The 22,362-nt window shown below is 40.5% G+C and overlaps 1 protein-coding gene across 4 annotated transcripts in view; it reads left to right on the plus strand.

Annotated features, from left to right (window-relative positions):
• Nbas (neuroblastoma amplified sequence) overlaps positions 1–22,362 on the plus strand; it is a 284,567-nt gene that overhangs the window by 33,512 nt on the left and 228,693 nt on the right. For all 4 annotated transcript variants that reach the window (XM_021201944.1, XM_029540735.1, XM_029540736.1 and 1 more), the window contains exons 10-13: positions 2,666–2,804; positions 9,329–9,397; positions 14,403–14,531; positions 21,078–21,141. In XM_021201944.1, the coding sequence (XP_021057603.1) occupies positions 2,666–2,804; positions 9,329–9,397; positions 14,403–14,531; positions 21,078–21,141 (401 nt within the window). The remainder of the gene's footprint in view (positions 1–2,665; positions 2,805–9,328; positions 9,398–14,402; positions 14,532–21,077; positions 21,142–22,362) is intronic.

A 22,362-nucleotide genomic window follows, 5' to 3' on the forward strand; every position in this document is an offset into this window, starting at 1 on the left:
TCTGGAGTCCAGCTTCTTGAGCTCTTTGTATATATTGGATATTAGTCCTCTATCAGATTTAGGATTGGTAAAAATCCTTTCCCAATCTGTTGGTGGCTTTTTTGTCTTGTTGACAGTGTCTTTTGCCTTACAGAAGCTTTGCAATTTTATGAGGTCCCATTTGTCAATTCTTGATTTTACAGCACAGTGCTTTAATTTTCTAAGACTGCTCTAACACAGTCATGATGTTGGTGGCATCGCACACGTTGATCTGAGCTTCAGGAGGTCAGAGGTTGGAATGAGCGTTAGTGAGCTAGTCACATAGCCAGCAGGGCTGTTCTGGAGGTCTGCCTGACGTCTCTAGACTGCCCAGATCTCCTGGCTTGTTACTGTGCCTATCTTCAAAGCTGGCCTAGTCTTTCCCTCATTGCTTCACTCTGAGTCTCTCACTTCTGCTTGCGTCTTTCACACTTAAGGTCCTGTGATTACCTGGCCCACCTGGGAAAGCTGAGACGATTTCTCTGTAAGGGTAGTTGATTGGCAGCTTTCCTTCTCTCTGCTGCCTGGCACAGAGGGTCTGAGGAAGGACCGGAAGACAGCTGTCACTTTTCACAGCAGTGCAGGTCTTTTTGACAATCCTTAGACATAGACTGGTCTCAAAGGTGAAATATTGAGTGGTCATCATGTGATGTCATGTGGTGCATGGGTACACCTGTAACCCTAGCATTTGTGAGGCGGCAGGGCAGGAGGATTGTGAATTTGAGGTGAGCCTTGCCTATATAGTAAGACTGTGTCTCAAAAAAATGGGCGGTGGGTAAGTGTTGTTAATAGGGTTATATAATTTGATCTTTTGATATGTCACGTGTATGGAGCCTTATGAAGTGGTTCTTTCTTTTCTAAAAAGAAAAAAAAATCTAAAAAAACAAAATTGAAATATTTCAAGTTGTGGGTTTTCTGTGAATATAGCCTAGAAAAAACCAGTCGTATGTGTGATGAAAGTGCACCCTCTTCTCAACAAGAGGGAGCTTTGTGGTGATGAGCAGGGTTTGCCAGTGTCCTGTCACTGAAACAGTGCTACATGGTGTGGAACCCTCCGCTGGGAAGTCTGCCACTCTCTTAGGAGTAGCAATGAAACTTTCATCACTATTATTAACTGAATCATGAAGAAGTGCATGCATTCCTTTTCTTCTCTTGTCTGTTGCTATTGACAGTAACCCATTGATAATGGATGTCTTCCCATCAGTGTATCAAAATTTACTTTTAGTTTTAAATTATTATTTACTTACTAATTCTTATTCATGTGTGTGTGTGCTCACATGCAAGTGCATACGTGTGCTGTGGCATGTGTATGGAGGTCAGGGACAACTGTGGAGTCTTCTCTCCTCCTACATTTCCCTGGGTTCTGGGGCCTGAACTCAGTTGTCAGGCTTGCATGGCCAGTGCTTTTACCTGCTGGTCATCTTCCTGGCTCTACCTTGACCCACCCTCCCCTCCCCCCACCTTAAGCAGAAGTGATTGTGACTTCTCCTATGGAGGACCCTGCCAGATGTGTGGAACCTAATATAACTTGCAGGAAATGGCTGCTTGGATTCCATGATTAACCAGCTTAGTTTTGCAGCAGCTGCGTAGTAACATCTTTTGCTTTCCAGTATTTGGTAAGCTCTTGCCCTCTTAGTAACTGGCCTGTAGCTGGCTAATGGAGCACGGCAGACAGCAGTGAGCCATTAATCACTTTCTGTTCACCTGTCTTACCCCTGAGTAGTTATTGCTGTATGTCCTTTCCCACTGAGCACTCCCAGCTGCTGCCATGTCTTTCTGAGGCTGTAGCTGTGCCACACTGCATCAGGTATGGTGTTGGCATTTCTGTATTTGTATCTGGTTGAAGCTGTTCAACCAGATTGTTAATACTTGTTAGGGTTGATTAAGTGTGTGCAAACTGCAAATGCAAGTTCAAGACAGTGTTCTTTCTTTCTTTTTTTTTAATTTTATTTTTTAAATTATTCACTTTATATCCTGCTCACTGCCCCCTCCTGGTCACCCCCTCTTCCCATCTCCTCTGAGCAGGTGGTTCTCCCCCAACCCCCCGCTACTCCCCCTACTCTGATACTTCAAGTCTCTGCAAGGCTGATCGCTTCCTCTCCCACTGATGACAGGGCAGCTCAGGTAGAAGATATCCCACTTACAGGCAACACCTTTTTGGATAACTCTCTTTCCAGTTGTTCGGGACCTCATGAAGGCCAAGCTGCACATCTGCTACATATGTGCAGAAGGCCTAGGTTCAGCCTGTGTATGTTCTTAGGTTGATGGTTCAGATTCTGAGAGTCCTAAGGATCCAGGTTAGTTGACTCTGTTGATTTTCTTGTGGAGTTTCTGTCCCCTTCAGGACTCTCAATCCTTCCTTATTCTTCCATAGAGTCCCTGAGCTCCATCCACGGTTTGGCTGTGGATGCAAGGCAGTTTTCTTTATTTCTAAACTTCTATATGAGTATATATGAGTGTAGGTACCTGAATGCTTGCCTTTTGCTTCTCTACCAGTGAAGGTGAAATGCTAACAGAAAGACTAATTATCTGGGTGTAACAACAGCAATTTTAGTTTTCTACGTAAAGGTAGTTGTTTCTGTATTCTTTGTTTTCTTATTATCTTGTTCATCTTTGTAATTATTTATTATTTTCTTGTCACTTTTAGGCTTTTACTGGTTGGTGGATGTGAAGCTGCTGAACTTGGCATTTCCAAAGCGGCTAGCTGTGGCCTTTCTGCGTGGAGAGTCCTTTCAGGCTCACCGTATTATAAGCAAGTTACCAATGATGGGGACAGGGTCACTGAGGTATGAATTACTATAATCTGCTCAACTATTTTCTAGTTGGTATTAGACAAAGAAACCCTTTGTAACCAGAAAATTTTGTATCAAAAAAGAGAGATTAAGCATTGGTAGTATGATTTTAGTATCTTAATACATATCAAATATAGTCAAGTGTATTGAGCTTAACTTGGCTTCCCTTTTAGTAATGGTATTGCCAGATATTAGAAAAACAGCCTAGATCTGTGAGATGGTTCTACAGGTACACGCTTGTCTTGCAAGCCTGGCAGCCTGAGTTCTACATCCTGAGTCCATTCAAAGGTGGAAGGTGAGAACTCATTGCAGAGTTATCCTCTAATCTCTTCTTGTACACCCTGGTGTGCACACATGTATAACTGCACACACAAATAACAAACAAGTGAAAACAAAAACAACCTAGTCCAGCTGTTGCCTTATTACTTGCATTTTCTCATTTAGATATTGACATTTAATAAGCAGGTTTTGTGTTGGTGACTATTCTGAGTGCTTTTACTCTGAGCTAGCTCACCTCAGTGCCCCTCAGGGGGGTACTTTGATTAACCCGTTAGCAAGTGAGAGTAAGAAAGTACTCTGTACTCTGTGTAGCCAGACAATGAAGGTTTAGAGTGCCAGTTCATGGAAATTCCCAGCTCATGTTCTTAACTAACATGGTATACATGCTTCCATGTTTATATGAACTGTTTATCTGCCTCTGCATTCACTTTTTCTCATGTATTGGACTTCTGTTTTGTACCACACGTTTCTTGTACCAGCTTTTTATCACTGACATAAATAACTAAGTTTCTTTGGCCAGTAGTTGTAGAGATTTCAGCTGATGGTGGCTTGGTTCTGCATGGTAGTAGCTCATGATGGGGTTGGATGGTGTAAGAGAAAACATGAACTTGATATGAGTGTCTACCAGGGTCCCTATATCTCTTTGGGATGATGTGCTTCCAGTGATCTGCCTTCCTAATGTCTTTCTAGAACAGCACCTCCTGGAGCTTGCCCCACCTCCTAATAGTACCACTGCTGGTATCCAGAATTTAACACATGGATCCAGGGGCCTTCCAGATCCAAGGTAGTGTAGTGTAGGCTAGACTGTGTGTGAAAATCAGACAATCATATAAGCATATGGGAACACCTAAAATATCTGTGGCTTGCTTGCCACATCAAAATCCCTGGCTAAGCCTGCTGTGTCTTCTCTAAGCAGCTCGTTGCAATCCATGTTTAAAGAATCTATAGAGCCGGGCAGTGGTGGCGCATGCCTTTAATCCCAGCACTTGGGAAGCAGAGGCAGGTGGATTTCTGAGTTCGAGGCCAGCCTGGTTTACAGAGTGAGTTCCAGGACAGCCAGGGCTACACAGAGAAACCCTGTCTCAAAAACTCAGAAAAAAAAAAAAAAGAATCCATAGAATATGACTTATTGAGGCCCCAGTATATCAACAGCTGGCTTTTTGAAGGGAAGAAAGGAATTAAAGGTGGAACTTTTCACAGACTTATCCCAGAAAGTGACATCATTTTTCTTCATTCATCAGACTAACTACATGACCACTCCTAGCTTGAAAGAAGATTGTAAGTAGTATTCGGTGTGTTCATAAATAGGAAATCACTGTTGATTGCTAATTATGCCCATCACATTGGCTGCCCTCTACTCATATACGTGGGGGGATTGTACAAAAGTAACAGTTGGTCAAGGCTATAGCCCTGCACTTAGTGTCTGCCTGCTGTGTAGTGAGCGGCTGTGCATGTTTAGCGTGAGGGGTGAAACAAGGAAACTAAAGCACAAGGTGAGGGAGGCCGTATGCTAGGTTGTTTGTTTTTATAGTGATTTTATTTGGCTTGTTAGTTTTCTAAAAATATATTGATCTAAAAATGATCTTGTAAAGCAGTGAATGGCTTGGTTTTGAAAAGATTCCCTGAAGAAAATATCTAATAAAAATATTAAAAAAAAGAATAAACAGACTCTTGAATAATTTAAAAAAAAAAAAGAAAAGATTCCCAAGGAAGTGCTTTTGAAAGGAAATCTTTGGCAGTTATAGTAGTCTTCCATTAGTATTATTAGAATTGACCTACATTGAAATATGTAATTATGATTTAATCCAGCAAAGTAATACTTTAAAAAAATGATACCAATTTACTGTTTTATGTGGCACCAAACCTTAATTCAGCTGCTATTCTCAGTTCACATTACGGAGTACTGTGTTTTTCTCCCACTTATGATCCGTGTGCCTGCTCTCCCACCAGAGTATGCTCTCTTCAGAACCTAGTGAGAGGGCAGGTTATGTTAGCACCTGCCTTTCTCAGCCCTGGGCTGTAAGGTGGAATGGAGCGACAACTGAAGGCAGGCAGAGATCTGATCCCCTGGGTTCCTTACAGTAACTCCCCTCTGTTATATTAGGTGATCTGCATATCTGATTTATGACAGTGTGACTGTTATCTTTATCTGCCCCAGACAAGAATGATATAGGGAGTCATCATACATAGTGGACATTTTATTTTATGTTTTGAAAGGATAGACACATTATTTCATGTTTGTAAGAATTTATTAGCTCTGTTTTTTTTTTTTTTTTTTTGACGTTTGTAACTTTTTAGATTTATGTGAGTTAAATCAAGCAGATCTTGGAAAAATCACTCAAATTTGCCCAAACAAGTATGATTCTCATGGCTTTTCTTTTTCAGATGGTTCAAGTTATAAATTTAAAGATAGCATTTGCAGATTCAGAAAAGTAAACTCACGTAGCAGCACTGGGCGGTGCAGCGAGAGATGTGGAGTTTCATCATATGATCACCTTGTCTTTTCTGTAGTTTGAAATTTGTCCAGATGTGAGTCTAGGACAGAGCTCTGTGATTCCAGCAGCATTGACGGGCTCTGTTCAGACAAGCTCTGCAGAGGGCAGTTGTCTGAGTGCTACTGCCGGCAGCAGACCTTCCCCCTGGCCTCCTTTCGGTTCTCGTGGGCTTCTTTCTGAACACAGTGCTTTTTGGAAAGCAATCTGCTGTGTACAGTCCTCCTTTCTCAAGCCCAAGGGGCTTTGATATTTGCTACTCTTAGGGGAAAATTGCTTGTCCACTGACTAAGTGAAGAAAAATATTGAATTGCAGATTGAATGCCCTGCTGTATGATTGACTTCCTGAAATGCTGCAAATGTATTTGGATTCCATTAGTAGCTTTTAAATGTGTCTTGCAGCTAATCTTACAGTCCTTCCAGAGAGCCTTTCTCACCTCAGGGTGCTGTGAGGTTGTAACGTTTGTCTCTCTCATCAGGTGCTGGGCGCTGCACTTAGAGCTTCCTCTCTTAGTGCTTGTGAAGGTTGCTAGTGTGTAAGCAGGGATTGATTGGAAAATTTTTGATCACACATATATTCCAATCTCCCTTTTATAACCTGCCTTTTATAGTCTGGCAGGTTATAAAAGAGACTGCAAAATTTAATATGTATGTATGTATGTATGTATGTATGTATGTATGTATATGTGTGTATACATACATACATATATATTAATCAATGTTTCCAGATGAATGGTACTGTTCTTTATGTGACATGGCTTTGCCTATTGATAGCTCAACATTGAGTTGTTGCTCCAAGTATTAGGAGTATAAAGATACTAATGTAGCGAGCTCGACAGGTGAGTTCAGTAGACTATAACAGTGCCCAGTCAGAACAGGTATGGGCTTAGGAGTCAAAAGTCTGATGTTGAAATTCTAGCCCCCTTTTTGCCATTTGTGTATTTGTGACACAATCTATGTGAAGGCAGTTTCTTCAGACAATACACATGGTGATTATTGCTGTTTCCTTGGAGTTTTAAGATCAGAATTTAGATAGTGGAATTGAATGGAAAAGTGAACAAAAGCCCACTGAAGTTTTGTTATGGCTCATGGTCCTTGCACTAATTCATATTCTCCCATGCAAACAATGTAGGTGTTTTGAGCATTTTGTTTCTCTGAGAAATCTTCCTTTACTGAGAAGATGGCTGTAGTTAATGCTTCTATGAGATTCTCCTGCCTGCCAAGCACTGTGTCTGTGGGACCTTCCCTTGCTGCCATTGCCCAGCATGGCACTTGTGCGCCTGGCCTTCCTCTCTTGCTGCTGCTGGCCAACACCTTCTCCTCTGTCCTCCCCATTTGCCCCCTTTGCTGGTTTGCCTTTCCATTCTTGTCAGTAGCTCACACATCTCATCCTGCCTTTTCCTCCCAGGCACCAAGATTACAGACATGGTGATGCTCTTTGCTGTTAATGTTTTGTTAGTTTCTTTCCTTAAATTTTTATCAACTTTTGTTTTTAGTTATTGTGCTTTAAGTTTTAAGGCCATTAAAAAGATTTTCCTGTGTCCTTAAATTCTTGTTTAAGCTCATTAAGTTCTACGTAAAGCGTTATTTTTTACTTAGGTTTCTTGGTTGTTTTCCCAGGGGCAATCTACCCTCATTTATGTATGTGAATTTTTGTCTTTTGATTCTCTTTTCCCCTAGCTTTATAGAATTTGTTGAGTTGTGTGTGCCTCTGATTGCCTACAAGATATTTATGAGTCTTTCTCTAGTTCATTGTAATGATATTGGAATGCTTTCCAAACTCTGAGCTTGGTGTTTGTTGGCAGGGTGGAGTCCAGAGCTCTGTAGATGCTTGTAGGTAGCAAGGGCTCTGGGCTCTGCAGGTCGGGTCTTTCTCACTTGCCTTGAAGTGAGCTGGACTTCCTTCTCTGTCTTCCATCCTTATGACTTATGCTGGAAAATGTACTTCTTCCCTTTACATTGTCAGAGTGTTCCTTCAAAGCACAATGACACTTCTGTCCCTTCCCTGTCACCCATGGCTTACTGACATGGGTGCTGTTTCAGTGTTTTCAGACACTAAATGGACTTGATATTTCAGGCTGTGTTTAGATAGGCCTTGCCTTCTTTGCAGTGTCCCTTGCTGTCCTCCTCAGACCCTGCACAACTTTCCCCATTGCCTTTCCTCATCCCCAAGCAGGAACAACGGGCATGACAACTGGGATTCAACAATTTTTCTCTTTTTATGTAAAATTATTTTAAAAGTTATTATTATTAGTAGTATTAGCATTCCTGCTAAACTGGTTGTGTGATTCTCATTTACATTGTTTTCCTTCTCCTGTACTCTATTGTTTTTGAAGGAGATATTGGGAGATTTGTAGCTAGGTCATCACTGGTATCTTTAGCTCTTTAAAAGCATTGGAAGCACCATTGTTAACTTTACTGCATAGTGAGCCCTGTTGCTCTCAGATAATTTATATATATATGTATGTGTGTCTGTCTGTGTAAGTTTATATCCACCAGATATAAGTATGTGCAGTGCCTATGGAGGCCAGAAGAGGGTATTATAACCCCAGGAACTGGAGTCGTGAGTGTGTGCTACTGTGTGGATTGCGGAAACTGAAGTTGGGTCCTCTGCAATCGTAGTAAACTTTTTAATTAAATACTTTAAATACAGAGCCATTTTCTCAGGCTCCATCGCCTTGTTTTGAGCTTTTGAGACATGGTGTCCTACTTAGCTTAGGCTAGCATAGTACTTGGTATGTAGTGTAGGGTGGCATCAAACTCATGATAGTTCTATGGTAGTCCTGAGTACAGTGGGGATGAGCCACCAAATTTAGCTTCCTTTTTGCTTATTACAATATTGGGATCAAATTCTTACAGTGCAAAATCAGTTGTTTTAAAACATGCAGTGACCTAGGAAAGAATTGCTAGGTCCTATGATCATTTTTTTCTCAGCTTTGAAGATCTACTAAACTTTTCCACAGTAGTTGCACTATTTTATAATTCCCAAATCAGGGCATGGCAGCTCCAAATTCTTGACATTCTCAATAACACCTTTTCCCTTCCAAAAATTAGAGTCACCTCTTTTCTTATTTTAAATATTGGTTTCTAAGTATTATTTTTCCCTCTGGATTTTGAAAGAATAGGTCTAGTTCCAAATGAATGACATTCCTATAGGAACTTTTGAATTTTTTCATGGTGATAGTGTCAGCCTTAGCCTCAGTTGAAAACATGCAGTGATTCTGGTTTACCTAAGCTGCGTTAGACCTGTTATTTGCCTACAGTGTTTGATGGTGCTTATCTCGTAAGCCTTCACCACTTGGTAGATTCTCCTGCCCATCAGAATATCAAGAACCTCTGCACATGTGGCTTTTACAGAGACCCACTTGCCTCTGCCTCCTGGGTACCGGGGTTACAGACTTACGGTCTCTCTCTCTCTCTCTCTCTCTCTCTCTCTCTCTCTCTCTCTCTCTCTCTCTCTCTCATTATAATTATTATTATTTTAAGCTAATTTACTACCTTGACGTTTGGACTTGGTACCATGTTGAAGCTGCATTCACTTTCTATTACATTGGATGTGTAAGAGGCTAGTCTCACACATGCAGTGTTTGTGTCTTCACTGAGTCGCATCTTCAGCCCCACTGGTGTGCCTCTTACTTAGTTAAAATTACTCAATTTGCTGTGCTTTTTATTTCTTGATAAAAGGATCTTAGATAATAAAAAGCATTCCATTAATCATTCTTTATATGATGTATCTTAACTTTGTAGGTGCCAAAGACACTGGGATTATTAAAGCTGCTAAGTGTCATGCTCTACACTCGCCAGGGACAAGAACAGGTAACGTGAATTTGCTTACCTTTGCTTTTCAAACTCTTCCAGCAGAGTTCTTCAGGGATGAAGTGAGTGAGTGATGCTTGCATTAGTCAGGCATGTGTTCAGGCACGCAGCAGGGGCAGACAAGCTCCTGGATTCAGAAGTTACATCCATCAGGGTAAAGGGAGCTTGCAGAGCGTGATTGTTTACTCAGGGCTGCTAGGAGACTGGGGTGGAGTAGCTTACTTCACAGTGGGGAAGGGCAGGGTAGGGCAGAATCCAAAAGAGGTGCAGTGTGCTTCCTCCAGCCAGTCTTCACCTTCTACAGTTCCACTTCTTCTAATTCTGAAACTGGATCTGTCTATAGATCAGACCATTTAATAAGTTGGAGCCCCTGTGAGCTAATCCCGTCTGGAATAGCCTTGCACTTCTTTATCTGATCAAGGGGACAGTCAAAGGAACCATCATAAACCTTGAACGATTTCTAGATCTTCTCCTGGGTGTATGTAGTAGTAAGTATTTATAGAGAAATTTCTTGAAAATGTGTGTATTTAGTATGTATTAATCTTAAAACAACAGAATATAAATGGTTCTCTTGGAGGATGAATATCTAGTCTGAACAAACCTTTCACTAAAACAAACCTAGTGATAGATAGATCACAATCTATCTCTACTGATTTCTTCAAAAATTGTATGAAGTTTTTAGTCTCATCCATACAGATCTCTGTGTGTCGTAAAATTAAGAAATTCCCTCTCAGGTGTGAGGTTACTGACTGCCCAGTAGGAAACAAGCCATGCTGGTCTTCGTTGGTAGGAACAATCTGGCTGCAGGACAGAGGCCTTGGCAGTGCCACTGAATGTATATAGGTGTTCCACATAGTAGGTGCCTCTGAGGGAGGTGGGTACATTGTCTCTCCTCCATCTGTATGAAACATTAAATCTTACTTTTTTTTTTTTCCCTGAGACAGGGTTTCTCTGTATAGCCCTGGCTGTCCTGAAATTCACTTTGTAGACCAGGCTGGCCTCAAACTCAGAAATCCGCCTACCTCTGCCTCCTGAGTGCTGGGATTAAAGGCATGCGCCACCATGCCCGGCTCAAATCTTACTCTTGTCTTGGAAGAATGTAACAAGAGTTCTGTTGCTACGCTAGTATCCAGTATATTTTAAGTTTTAATTATTTCTTGCCATTGAAATTCATTCATTCTGCACAGTATGTATTCTGGATACGTGTATTTTGGATATGACCTTCACTCTGTAGGTTTGAACAGTAACAGTGCCCCTGTGTCTACAGGATCTCTTATCTTTGATCCTCTGCACATTTATACGAGTTTCTAGTTGGCACTCTCTACTTATTTCCTGGAGTTGCCTTCAATTTGCAGACAAAGAAGCATATGTGAGACTAAATGAGTTGGCTTCTGCCTTGAAGTTTGTTTTCCTAATGTGCTGTGCTGCCTGTTGGTGTTTGTAGCACCATGCTGGTGTTCAGGGATATCGCTTCCCTTTCTCCTTTGCTTTCCTTTCTCTGTAGTGAGTTCTAAATACTGCCCTATACCTTCAACAAGGGTTCTCAGCTGTGGTTACTTTTGTCCTGCTGACTATACATAATAGAGAGTGCAGAGCTTTAGTATCCCATTTTCAAGGTGGGTAATGTACAGGACATTTCCTCAAAGCCCACAGTGTGATGGGGGCAGACCCAGAAGCAGGGCAAAGCACTACCACACTACCACCAGCTGAAGTACAGCAGAGGAAGCATCGGCCCTTGGCACAGTTTGGTTTGAACCTTGAAGAGAGGGAGTTCCCAGAGGGGAAGGAGAGGCTGGGTGCTCCAGTGTTGGGATCGAGTGTGACCGGCTGCCAGGAGTAGCTGTGCTGCCATTGGGACACACCAATGGCTCCAGCAGCTAGAGAACCCACAGGCACTGGGATTTGGCTTTCCAGATTATAATTTCCATGTCCTTATGTTTCATGTGATATAATTATAGCAGTATTTGGAATATGGCCTATCTAGGGGATTGATAGTTTTGATTCTTTGCTGTGCCATCTCTGGTTCATATTAGATATATGTGTCAGCTGATTTGATTTCTTAGAAGGTGTGAGTTTGTATGGTTCATACCAAGAGAGCGAAGAGACCATTTCTCTTTATGCTTACACAACCTGGAGCCCAGTTGTGTGCTGTTTCTGCTCCTGCTACTGCTTATTCTTATCAGGTGGAGTTTTCTCTTGTTCATTCTGTCAGGATCCTCTGTGAGCGAGCAATGCAGAGAGAAGCAAGCAATTAATTTCATTGTATTTTGATCCTGCATTTCGACACACTGTCCCCAAATCCTTAACTTGTCTGGGCTCTGAGAAAACACATTTTGCATTTAGTATTGTAAACCTAGTGCTTCCCAGAAAACATCTGAGTGTTATGTGTGTATCTTATTTGCACCTAGACATTTCTGTTTGTAGCCTGTAGATTTTTAGTGCTATAATTTCAGAGCTGTTGGGGCTTAAGGAGAACCTAAGGATTTCTTCCTATTGAGAACAAAGTCTAACTAGCAGGTCATTTCACATGATCTCACAGGAAGCCCTATGATTGCTGTGATAATGTCTGTTTTCTTGATTAAGAAGTTGAGACCTCAAGACAAGTGGCCTGCCCAGCACACTTAGCCAGATTCAGGTTTGTTCTTAGAAGAACTTTGATAGATGGTATTTTTGACTTCTCTGACTGTGGAGGAAAGCATTTGCTGGAAAATTGAAGAAATAGAAAGCAAAGTGTGTTGTACTCAAGAGGAGCCAAGACCACAAGTTACAGTGGAGGGATGATCTACTCTACCCTTATATAAAATAACTGTTATAGATATCACAACTGTTTGACACCAGTTATATATTTTTTTAAGATGTATTCTGAGGCAAGAGGATTGTTAAGTGTTATAGCCCCACCTTGGACTAGAAAGTAAGATCTGTTTCACAAATGAAAAATAAACAGAACCTTTCTTATAGTTATGAATGTTTTAAAATTATCTGCCCTTTTCCGTGTAACCATCCAGCTGCTATTTGGTTCTTTTCTTTTCTTTTTTTTTCATGTTTACTTGTCAGACTTTAAGTCAGTGACTGTCACGTTGCAGACACTCAGTTGATGTGTGATGGTAGCTGTTGTGATCTCTTAATTTCTTTGTGTTAACAATAGGAACAGTTGTTAGTAGCTGGATTTCAGTTTGTTTTGTTGGTAGGTATGCATGATGTTATTTATAAGATGTGCACCTGTATGTGCACGTTTGTATGTGCACATGTTCCTGTGCTCGTTCCATGCTCATACAAAGAAGTCATACAAAGAAGTCATACAAAGAAGTCAGAGGACAACAGCGGCTGGCAGTTCTTGTCTTCTGCCTTGTTTTATGAAAGGATCTCGTTATTCACCACTGTGTAAGCCAGGTCACCTGGCCCAGGAGCTTCAGAGACTATGGCCCCTGTCTCCAAACTTGCTGCAGGAGCCAGGGATTGCAGATGCATTCTACCATGCCTGGTTTATAGCTGGGTTCTGGGGTTCAGACTCAGATCCTTACATTTGTGAGGTAAGCACCTTTCCCCACTGAGTCCTCTCCCCAGACTTCCACATTCATTTAAAAGTCATGGTATAATGTGCCTATATCTCTTATGACTCTAAATGACTTGCTTTGTTTGTGCTGTATGTGCCTTAATACTGTAATAACTAGAATTAGTCATATTTTTGAGTGGAACTGGCTTGGTTTTTTTCTCGACTGTTTTTTTCTTCATACTTTTATTGAGGATGACTGTCACTCAGTTTGAAAGATTCCTTTCTCCCTTCTCTCCCCTCCATTCCTCTCTCCCTTCCTCTCCCTCTCCATAGAATATTTTTTATTCTAAATTACACTAGGCTAAAATAGATAAACTGAAAAGAACAGCCACTTGGAGTCAAGTTAGGGTCTCAGATGCTAGCCAAGGGTTGGACCCGTAACATCTGGCAAGCTTCCTGAGGACAGGAATTTGTGTTTTGTTTAGGGTTGCCATCAGAGTGTAAATACAGAATCTGACATGCAGCAGTTATTGTTCAGTATGTAATATTCAGTAAATATGTGTGGGATGTTAGAGCGATTCACTTAGGAAATTACATTTTATTGATTTGACATTTCTTTCTTTAAGAATATGTAGAAATTCAGAACATTTTGGTTGCATTCACTGGTATTCAGTACTTTTATTTTAATATTGCTTGTACAGTTGAAGGGTGTAGGTAATAGAAAGCACTCATTTATAGTGTTCCATACAGGCAGTGAGCAACTGAAGAAAGTGGGCTGTTTTAAACTAATCTCAGTACAACACTCTATTTAACATCACAATAGTTCCTTGTCTTAAGGAAGATGGAAATTTTATTACAGTATTTGAATGAAGGTACAAGCCCTACTTTAAATATTGATTCCAGTAGCAGAAGACTTTAATTAGTTCTCTTAATTAAGAAAAGATCCAATGGACATTTGAGCAAGTATTTTAATGTAAGCAGGAAGGTACATGAAGTTGTGTAGAGCCAACTGTGGGCTAATGACTTTGTGAAATAGCTTTATTGAAATCTTATAGTCACTTCTTAGCGATTTGCTGGTTCTTATTGTAGTCATAGAATTGTACAATCACCTTGGTCCCAGTTTTAAAAACGTGTTTTTTTCACCTTGAAAAAAAAAAACCACATACCTTTTAATCATTACTCCCGAGTATGGGTGTATATTTCCAAGACCTCATAATCTATGGAAGCAGAATTATAAAATTGGGAAATATTGGTGAGTGCTGTGGGAATACATTTCTGGCACATGTGGGTCTGGAGTAGAATGTAAGCTATAACACTGTAAAGTAGTCAAACCTGCCAGAACAATGGTGCTGTCCCTCATGCTGCGGCGCAGAGAGCCTGGGGTGAGATTGGCAGTCCTCCGCTGCTCAGGATGACCTGGAACATGCAAACTTGCCAAGCACCATTTTCATTCTGAAAGCTCTTTCTGTGCACAAGTCTTTTGTGCTTACTGCACACACTGTTCCTACACAGGATGGAATCTTCAAGATGAGCCTGTCTCCTGACGGGAACCTCCTTGCGGCAATTCACTTCTCAGGGAAGCTGAGCATCTGGGCCATTCCATCTCTGAAGCAACAAGGAGTCTGGCGTCAAGATGAGCAGGTGCGTCTGCTGGTAGAGTCACTGTTGAGGTTTTGACTGGCAGTGGTAATTCCATATTGTTGATGTTTCTCTGACTTACACAGCTGTTATTTAATCCTCATCTTTCCAAACCCATCATAGTCTTAAGTCAAATTATAATATCAACCGATAAGGACAAGCCACTGAAAGAACAGATTCTGTGTGTCCATTCCAACTTGTCATGGGGTACACTCCGCACAACAAGTAGGTTCTAGGGCACTCTTTGTTCTTTAATGCTAAAAGTAAAAGTAGAATGGAGATTATAACATTTGAACACCACAACAACCACCACCACCCCAAAACAAACAAAACAAACACCCCTACAAAACCAAACCAACCAACCAACCAAAAAACAAAAAAAAAAAAAAAAAAAAAAACCAAACAGGTTTTAACAATTTTTGGACATAAATGCTGAAAGGATTATTTTTCTTCCTGTAAGTGTAGCTATACTTAAGGTCTGAAGGCAGTGGGCTTCTGTCCCTATAATGGACATGGAAAAAGATGGGACTTTTTTATCTTTTAATATCTTGAGATAATAAATTTTAAGAATTAGCTGATTTTGTTCTTTAGTAACATGTAGACTCAACCATTTTAATTTGTATTCATAATGGAATTATAGATTAAAGTTATAATTTAAATTTATAAGGGGAAAATGGGGAGCCGTGACGAGTAGAGATTTATTATTATTATTGTTCTTTAAAGTGTATTCATGTTCTTTAGATATAGTCATTTTCTTTTATGTGTATGAGCATTTTTCTAACTGCTTATATGAGTATGCACTGTGTGCACTGGGTACCCACAGAGGGTGAACGGGGGTATTTGGAGTTCCTGGAGCTGGAGTTAGGGATGGAGAGGAGCCACCATGTGGGTGCTGGGAACCCGGGTCCTCTGCATGAGTGACAAGTGCTCTCAAAACAGCTGAGCCACCTGTGCAGGCCCTAGTATTTTGTATTTTTATGACAGCTTTCCTGTGTAGTCCTGATGGGCCTGGTGGACACTGGGTAGAGCAGGCTGGACTTGAACCATTAGTGATTGCTTTAGCTGTTTGCTATAGGCATGAGCCATCATGCTGACTGTTGACTACTTTATTACTATCTTATCAGCATGTAACTTTAAGGTTTCCCACCACTCCTACTGACCATCCCTTCAGTTTAATGTGGAGTTCACATGCCGACCACACTCTCTCTCACTCATGTGAAGAGATGCTTCTGAGCAGAAAGCCCAGGAGATGGATTAATAGGGCACATTCTTTGTAATGTTCTGAAACCGTAGCTAAGAAGTGATTGCCCCTTATGGGGGCTCAATGCTTTAGCTGTGTGTGTTAGACACAGAATCTCCATTAGGCTGCCGCGAACTGACTGGTAGTGGGGGTATGGCTTAATCTGATTAACACATATGACCTGTGGTTTCTGCTTCCTGTTTGTCTGCATTATTTAGAAGGTCTCCAAATGCAGCACGTTTTCCCTAGCTTTGTGTGGTAGTAAAGTGTTCACTTCTTTTACCTGGGAGGCTCATGAGCTCTCCATATTTGGAAGTATCTTTTTTAATGGTGAGATTTTGAACAGTGAGGTCACCTTAGCTTTCTATTTCCTTACATTATATTCTGTCACATAATAGAAATATTGATCAACTTCTGAAGTACCCCTAGTATTCCATCGACAATCTCAAATATAGTGCATTCACTATTAATGGTCGAGTTGATCAGTGTGCTCTTGATGTTTGTTGAGATTCTGAAGGGCCTCCTTTGCTTCTTGAACTCCTTATGACATGGGCTCATCATTACTTGTGAGCAAAAACCATTACGATTGATCACTCTAATATTATTTATTAATTAGGTTTTTTAAAAAAGATTGACAATAGTTTTTCTTTTTCATACAATATATTCTGATTACGATTTTTCCTCCTTCAACTCTTGCCAGATCCTAGTTAGGTTTTAATAGTGAGCTTACTAAAACTTAAAATTTGCTTAAAAATCTTAAAATTTGGGAATGAGTAAATGCATTTATCTTTGTATCTTTAAATTTATAGTTAAGTAAAATAATGGGTCAGGAAGGACAAGCTCTCCAAAATGGAAGAGAGGAGTTGAAACTGGCAGTTTGTGTTCAACAATGAGTCTTTGGACCACAGATGCCACCAGCATTGCCAAGGGAGTTGGGTAGCTGCTGTCATGCCCCAGCTGTTAGACATCTACTCTTATGGCTCCAGCTCAGTGCTCCCCAAACAAGCCTTAGGCTGAGCATGTGTCCAGTCTGTGAGTCAGACAGAGGCCTCCTCACTCTTAACAGTAGTGCTTCTATTAGTAAGGGTTTACATAGTTACATACACATTTCTTCTTATGTGTGTTATGTCTTCTGTTAACAGTTTATATGTGTTTAGTTACATGCTAGTTTCTTTTCATGTGTGTTGTATCTATTATTAACACTTTGCATGCTTAATTACATGCCATTTTCTTCTGCTTTAGTTGGCATTGTTCCTATTCAATACCTAAGTAAACAAGAAGGTCTTATGTTCACACAACTGAAAACCAAGACCTGTTTGCTCTCAAGTGGGCTGTGTGCAGGTTGTAATGTCCTTTGCTGAGGGAGCAGGGCTGAGCCATAGGTACCAAGCCTAACCCTGCATCAGTTGCCATCCTTTTGATGCCCACATCCTCCCTTGGAAATCTAGTGCTCAGCCTGCTGAGAGGTTTGCTACAGACATTCTCTCCACCCCTGAGACTCCCACTGGCTTTAGCTTCAAAAGAGATTTTGGTTCAGATTTGGAAACAATGATAAAATTGTTTATTTATTTTCTTTGAAATCCTATTGTCAAAATGCAAAGCCCTCTGCTTTTCTGTCATCGCACTGAGTCTGGTCAGACTACATGTTTGCTCCTTGGGCTCTGTCTACTTGCTCTTATCTAATCCTTTGTACTGTGTGTTGTAGAGTGTCATTCTGTCACAGGTATTCACCTGAGGCTTCTGCTCTTCATACACTCTGGATGTTCAGTATATTTGTCTATGACTTGTAGGCCTTGGGAGCATGAAGGGTCTGGGTATAGTGCTCTGAAACATTTATAAAATTTACTCACTGATAACTTGGTGCACTTAACTTTGTTCTGGTTGTCCACCAAGTAAGCAGTAGGAATGGCATTGGGATCTATCTCTGACTGTGATGCCCATGCTCTCTCCTTAGCCAGCATGCCCATCCTATTTCTATGTTTGCAATATTTGTACTCTTCTGACTTTGGGAGCATTCTGTTATTTGAAAGGTCAGATTTCTGTGTGACAGGTTAAGAAGACCCAAGTCCCCCTTCCTGGTTGTGATGTTTTACATTGCGTCATCATCTGACAGTCTTTAAATGCTTCGAGACAAGTCCCAGTTCCTTTTGGATTGAACACTGGTTTCATTATTGCCCCTCAGATGCGCTTTACTCTTGAAGTACTAGTTGGTGTGTATGTACCAGGCAGAACAGTAAATAATCAACCAGGTTTCTCCCTGGTAAATGCTTAGCTGTGTTACACAAATCTAGAGGACATGTGAAACCCCTTAGAACAAGGTGAACGAGGTACATTTTTTATGAAATGTGACCAGATGACCAAGTCAGAGTCACCTGTGTCCTGGGAAGTGGTCACAGTACCTTGTGTATTTTATATTGGGATTTTAGCATATGTAATACTAAAATCTGGTGCACTGTAGTGAATGCAACAAGGCTTAGCTTCACCTGTTCCGTAAAATAGAATAGCTTGTTCTATAACCATGGTAACATCATCATAAAATCATGATGTCGAATCTCTGCTTAGCTCTGCGGTAAGAAATATGGTAGGTGTCAGTCTGTGCCAAAACAATTATACAGAAAAAGGTAACATTTTAATATTAAAAGGAAAAACTTGGGGAGACAGAGGCTTATAATTGTAGTATTGGGGAGGAGAATTCTTGGAAGTAAATTTGCATATTGAGGTTTGGCTTCTTACAGAGCAGTTTGTCTTAAAACAACTTTATTTAGTAAAAAGTAATTTTATTACCATTTTAATATATGTAAAATAGTGCAAAAAGAAATTAACATGCAATCACTATGTGTTGGCATTCAGATTCCATCTTGTTTTTTAGAATATTGACTAACAGTGTTTGCATTTAGAAGTACTGACGTAGGTTTGAGCAAATGAGGAGTCTGAGTCTACTGTACTCAAGGGAGGGCTAGCACCTTGGAGCCTGGCTCGGTGGCATGTGATCACATGCAGTTCATTATGCAGACACTTTAAAAATGTGCAAATGTAGTAGCCATCAGGGAGGGGCACAGTACTGTCCTTTACCTGATGGATGAGCATGTGTGTGCAGAATCACTGGACTTGTGTAAAGAGGAGTCCCATGTTCGGACAGAGACTTGGACAGATGGAGTTTTCTCACTTTGCCTCCCTCTGTGGCTATGCTAGGGAAGGAATGGTCGGACCAGTGAATGAATTAATAATTGGTTATATGGCAATATAGCCAACTTATACTTGTTGTCTGAGAAGAAAACAGTGTTACTTCTGCCCTGCATTCCTTTACAGTCCTTTATCAAAATTGTGGATTCAGCTCACTTGGGTCTTTCTTCATGCATTTTGCTGCTTTATTAGTTTTTATAATGTACTTTGTGTGATTGATTATTTTCTCTGTGAAGACTAATGATTAGAGATAGTTATGGGAATGCCTGGTTTGATTTACTTTGTATCCAGTTTTAAGTTGATTAAATCCTTTTGCTTTCATTGTCAGTATGAAGCATCCATCTGGCTGGAAATCTGGGTGTTGAATTTGTTCATGTCTAGAAGAGAGTAAAATTGTTTCAATAATTTTCATTTCAAACATTTCCCATATGTTATGTTTATATCTTTACGTCTTGTTTTTGGTCTTAATTTTTCTTTGAAGTTTTATTACTTTCTGACCTCTTACTTCTGTGTGGGTGTAGAAAGTGAAATAGAAGCTTATCTTTTCCATTTTTATTCTATTTCTCTTTGATACAGAGTAGGTGTTAGATTAATTTTGTTAAATAGTGAATCAATGAAGGACAAGTGGGAGGATGGCAGCTTATGTGATTAATCTTGGTAGACCCACAGCTGTTTTCTCAGCTTCACGAAACTCTGGACGCTTGGAGACTCAGCGCTGGGTGGACGTCACTCATAGCTCTACCATGTGCTTTGTATAGTAGACACTGATGAATATTTGTACAATGAGTACATATAGGAAATATTGTTTCTGTTCTGTGGGAGGCTGAGACTGATTCTAGTGGTTAAAAAAGGTCAGGGAATATTTATTTATTTATTTATATCCAAAATGCTAAATGCCCTACCCTGGCATATCAAGTCTCTGCCAGATTAGGCACATCCTCTCCCGCTGAGGTGGCCCTTGAACCTGAGGTGCACATATGCTGCATAGTGCCAGGGTCCAGCCCACGTATGCTCTTTGGTTGGTGACGCAGTCTCTGAGTGCTCCCTAAAGTCCGGATTAGTTGACTTGGTTCTTCCTGGGGGTTCCCATCCTTTTCAGTGCCACTGCTGCCCGGCTGTTTGTATGATTTTAATTCTTTCTTTGGCTGGTTATTGTTAGTAGTTAGTTGTAGGATCTCATTCTCAAGCCTTAGAGCAGGTCAGTTCCTCTGCTTCCCAACATTAGGTGCCAGAAACTGTGGGAGTGGAATAAGGGTGACAGCCATGCTGAAATGTGCTTGGACAAAGAGGCTATCTAGAAGTAATAGACCATGAGGCACCCGGCAGTTCTCTCTGTTATCCTTTGTCGCTTTTCTATAGGCACCCTCCACCACCATTGTGTGTGGCAGATCCAATGGAAAGAGAATCTTTGTAGGTGAAGAGCCTTATTGACTGCATGACTTGCTTAGGAGTAGGAAATCTAATTTCTGCCACGTCCTGTGGGAGGGGAATTCTGGTTCCTATGACTTGCTTTTGGGGAGTATTAGAAGCTGGGGGTAAGAGGGCAGAGAAGGCTGGAGATGCATTAGTATCCATCAGTTCAAAGACACCAGCCTAAGGTGATATATTCTGAGCTCCAACAGATACAAAAGGAAGGGGCAGGAAGGCTGCTCCTTAGAGTATATGCACGTGGTACTAAGGCCTAGGTGTGCTTCTTGTAGGTCGTGAGCTTCTTAAGTGCTACTCCTCTCAGTGTATGTGCATAGTGTACAGGGGACTTGGAGCAGACCCAGGCCAGTGTTTGCTTACAGCAAAATAGACACTACTCTCTAATGTGGGGTGTGGATGTAGAAGAAACATGGTAGTGAGCTTTCATTTGTATCAGTTATCAACACTATGCCTGCCCTATCTTTTGTATTCATGTTGAGTCTTGTTCCTGTCTGCGACCATTAAGTCCAGTGTCGTTTGTTTCCCCAAACCCTTAGGCTGAGGGAGCCTTGCATTGGAATACAGATCAAGGGAAACAGACTATCATGTCTGTATTTTTTTTTTTAATTGTAAAATTTCATAGGTCTTGGTGAGTTTTTCATAGTTTTTTTTTTAAACATGTTTGACTCATACAATTATGTATCTATCTTTTTATTTAGCCAGGCTATGATGAACTTAATCCTGATTGGAGGTTGTCTCCTGAAAAGAGAAAGAAAGTAAAAGGTGAGTAGGGTATAAGAAACATTATTACAGCTTTATAGGAGTTCTCTTACTGCCTAAGTGTTTTTTTTTATTAGATATTTTCTTTGTTTACATTTCAAATGCTGTCCCGAAAGTTCCCTGTACCCTACCCCTGCCCCTAAGTGTTCTTTAGATATAAAGAATCTCTTGTTTCACTCTGAGTCAACCATGGAATCTTAGCCAGGCAGCAGATCAAACACTTTGTTTTGTTTTTATTTTTCCTTTTATGGTTTTTGTTTGTTTGTTTTGTAGTGTTATAGGTCTTTCTCTTCAAAATTTTTATACATTTCTATATTTGAAATAATTTGTTTTTTAAAAATAAACAGATATCTCTTTTGGGGAATGAGGATTGGGGGGAATCAAGATTTACTGTCAATTGAAAGTACTTTTTAGTAGATTAAAACAAAATAAAAAATGAGAGATCCTTTATTTATTTAGCCTTGGGTATTCGATCTTTTTCATGTCTGTTAAATTTGGTTTGTAAGTACTTTATTAAGAACTTTAGAAAAAAAGAATAGTTTTCTCTTTTGTCGATCCCTCCTCTAGTTTATTATTAGGCTAATTCTGGCGTTCTGGGACACATCTGCCCCTGTCCGGCTCCTTTCAGTATTCTGGACTATTTGGAGGAACGATGGTGTCTAAGGTCTGGTGGAGTCTGGCAGTGATTTCTTCCTGCCCTGTGCTGGTGCGTTTGATGTTGTTAGACTCATTATTGCTTCACTCTTCTTGTGCAGTGTAGGCTTGCTGCAAATGCTTCCACCCTTTTGATTTAGCATTAACAAGTCATATGAGTTTGGGAATTTATCCATTTCTTCTCATCTTTCCACCTTTGTGCAGTACAGGTTTTGAACATACTCTGTGGTACTTTTCTGGATTTCGGTGGTGCCTGCCGGAATGTCCATCTCGTTAGTTCTAGAGTTATTGCTTGGGTCTAAGCAGGTCCTTCTTTTAGTTAATTTGGCTAAGGGCTTGCCAATTTTTTGTTTTCAAAGAACCAACTCTTGTTTCTTTGATTCTTGTATTGTACTTTTAGTCTGAAATTCATTAATTCTACATTGTTGTTAACTCTTAGTTTGCTGATTTTGTATTCCCCCTCCCCCCCCCCCCCCCCCAGACATTGATCTGCTGCACTGTTTACTTGAGGTCACTCTGAGTTTTCAATATAAAGGCCCATAGCTATAAGCCTTCCTTTTTTTTTTTTTT

The sequence above is a fragment of the Mus pahari genome, chromosome 7 (genome assembly GCF_900095145.1).
Source record: "Mus pahari chromosome 7, PAHARI_EIJ_v1.1, whole genome shotgun sequence".
Classification (NCBI taxonomy): domain Eukaryota; kingdom Metazoa; phylum Chordata; class Mammalia; order Rodentia; family Muridae; genus Mus; species Mus pahari.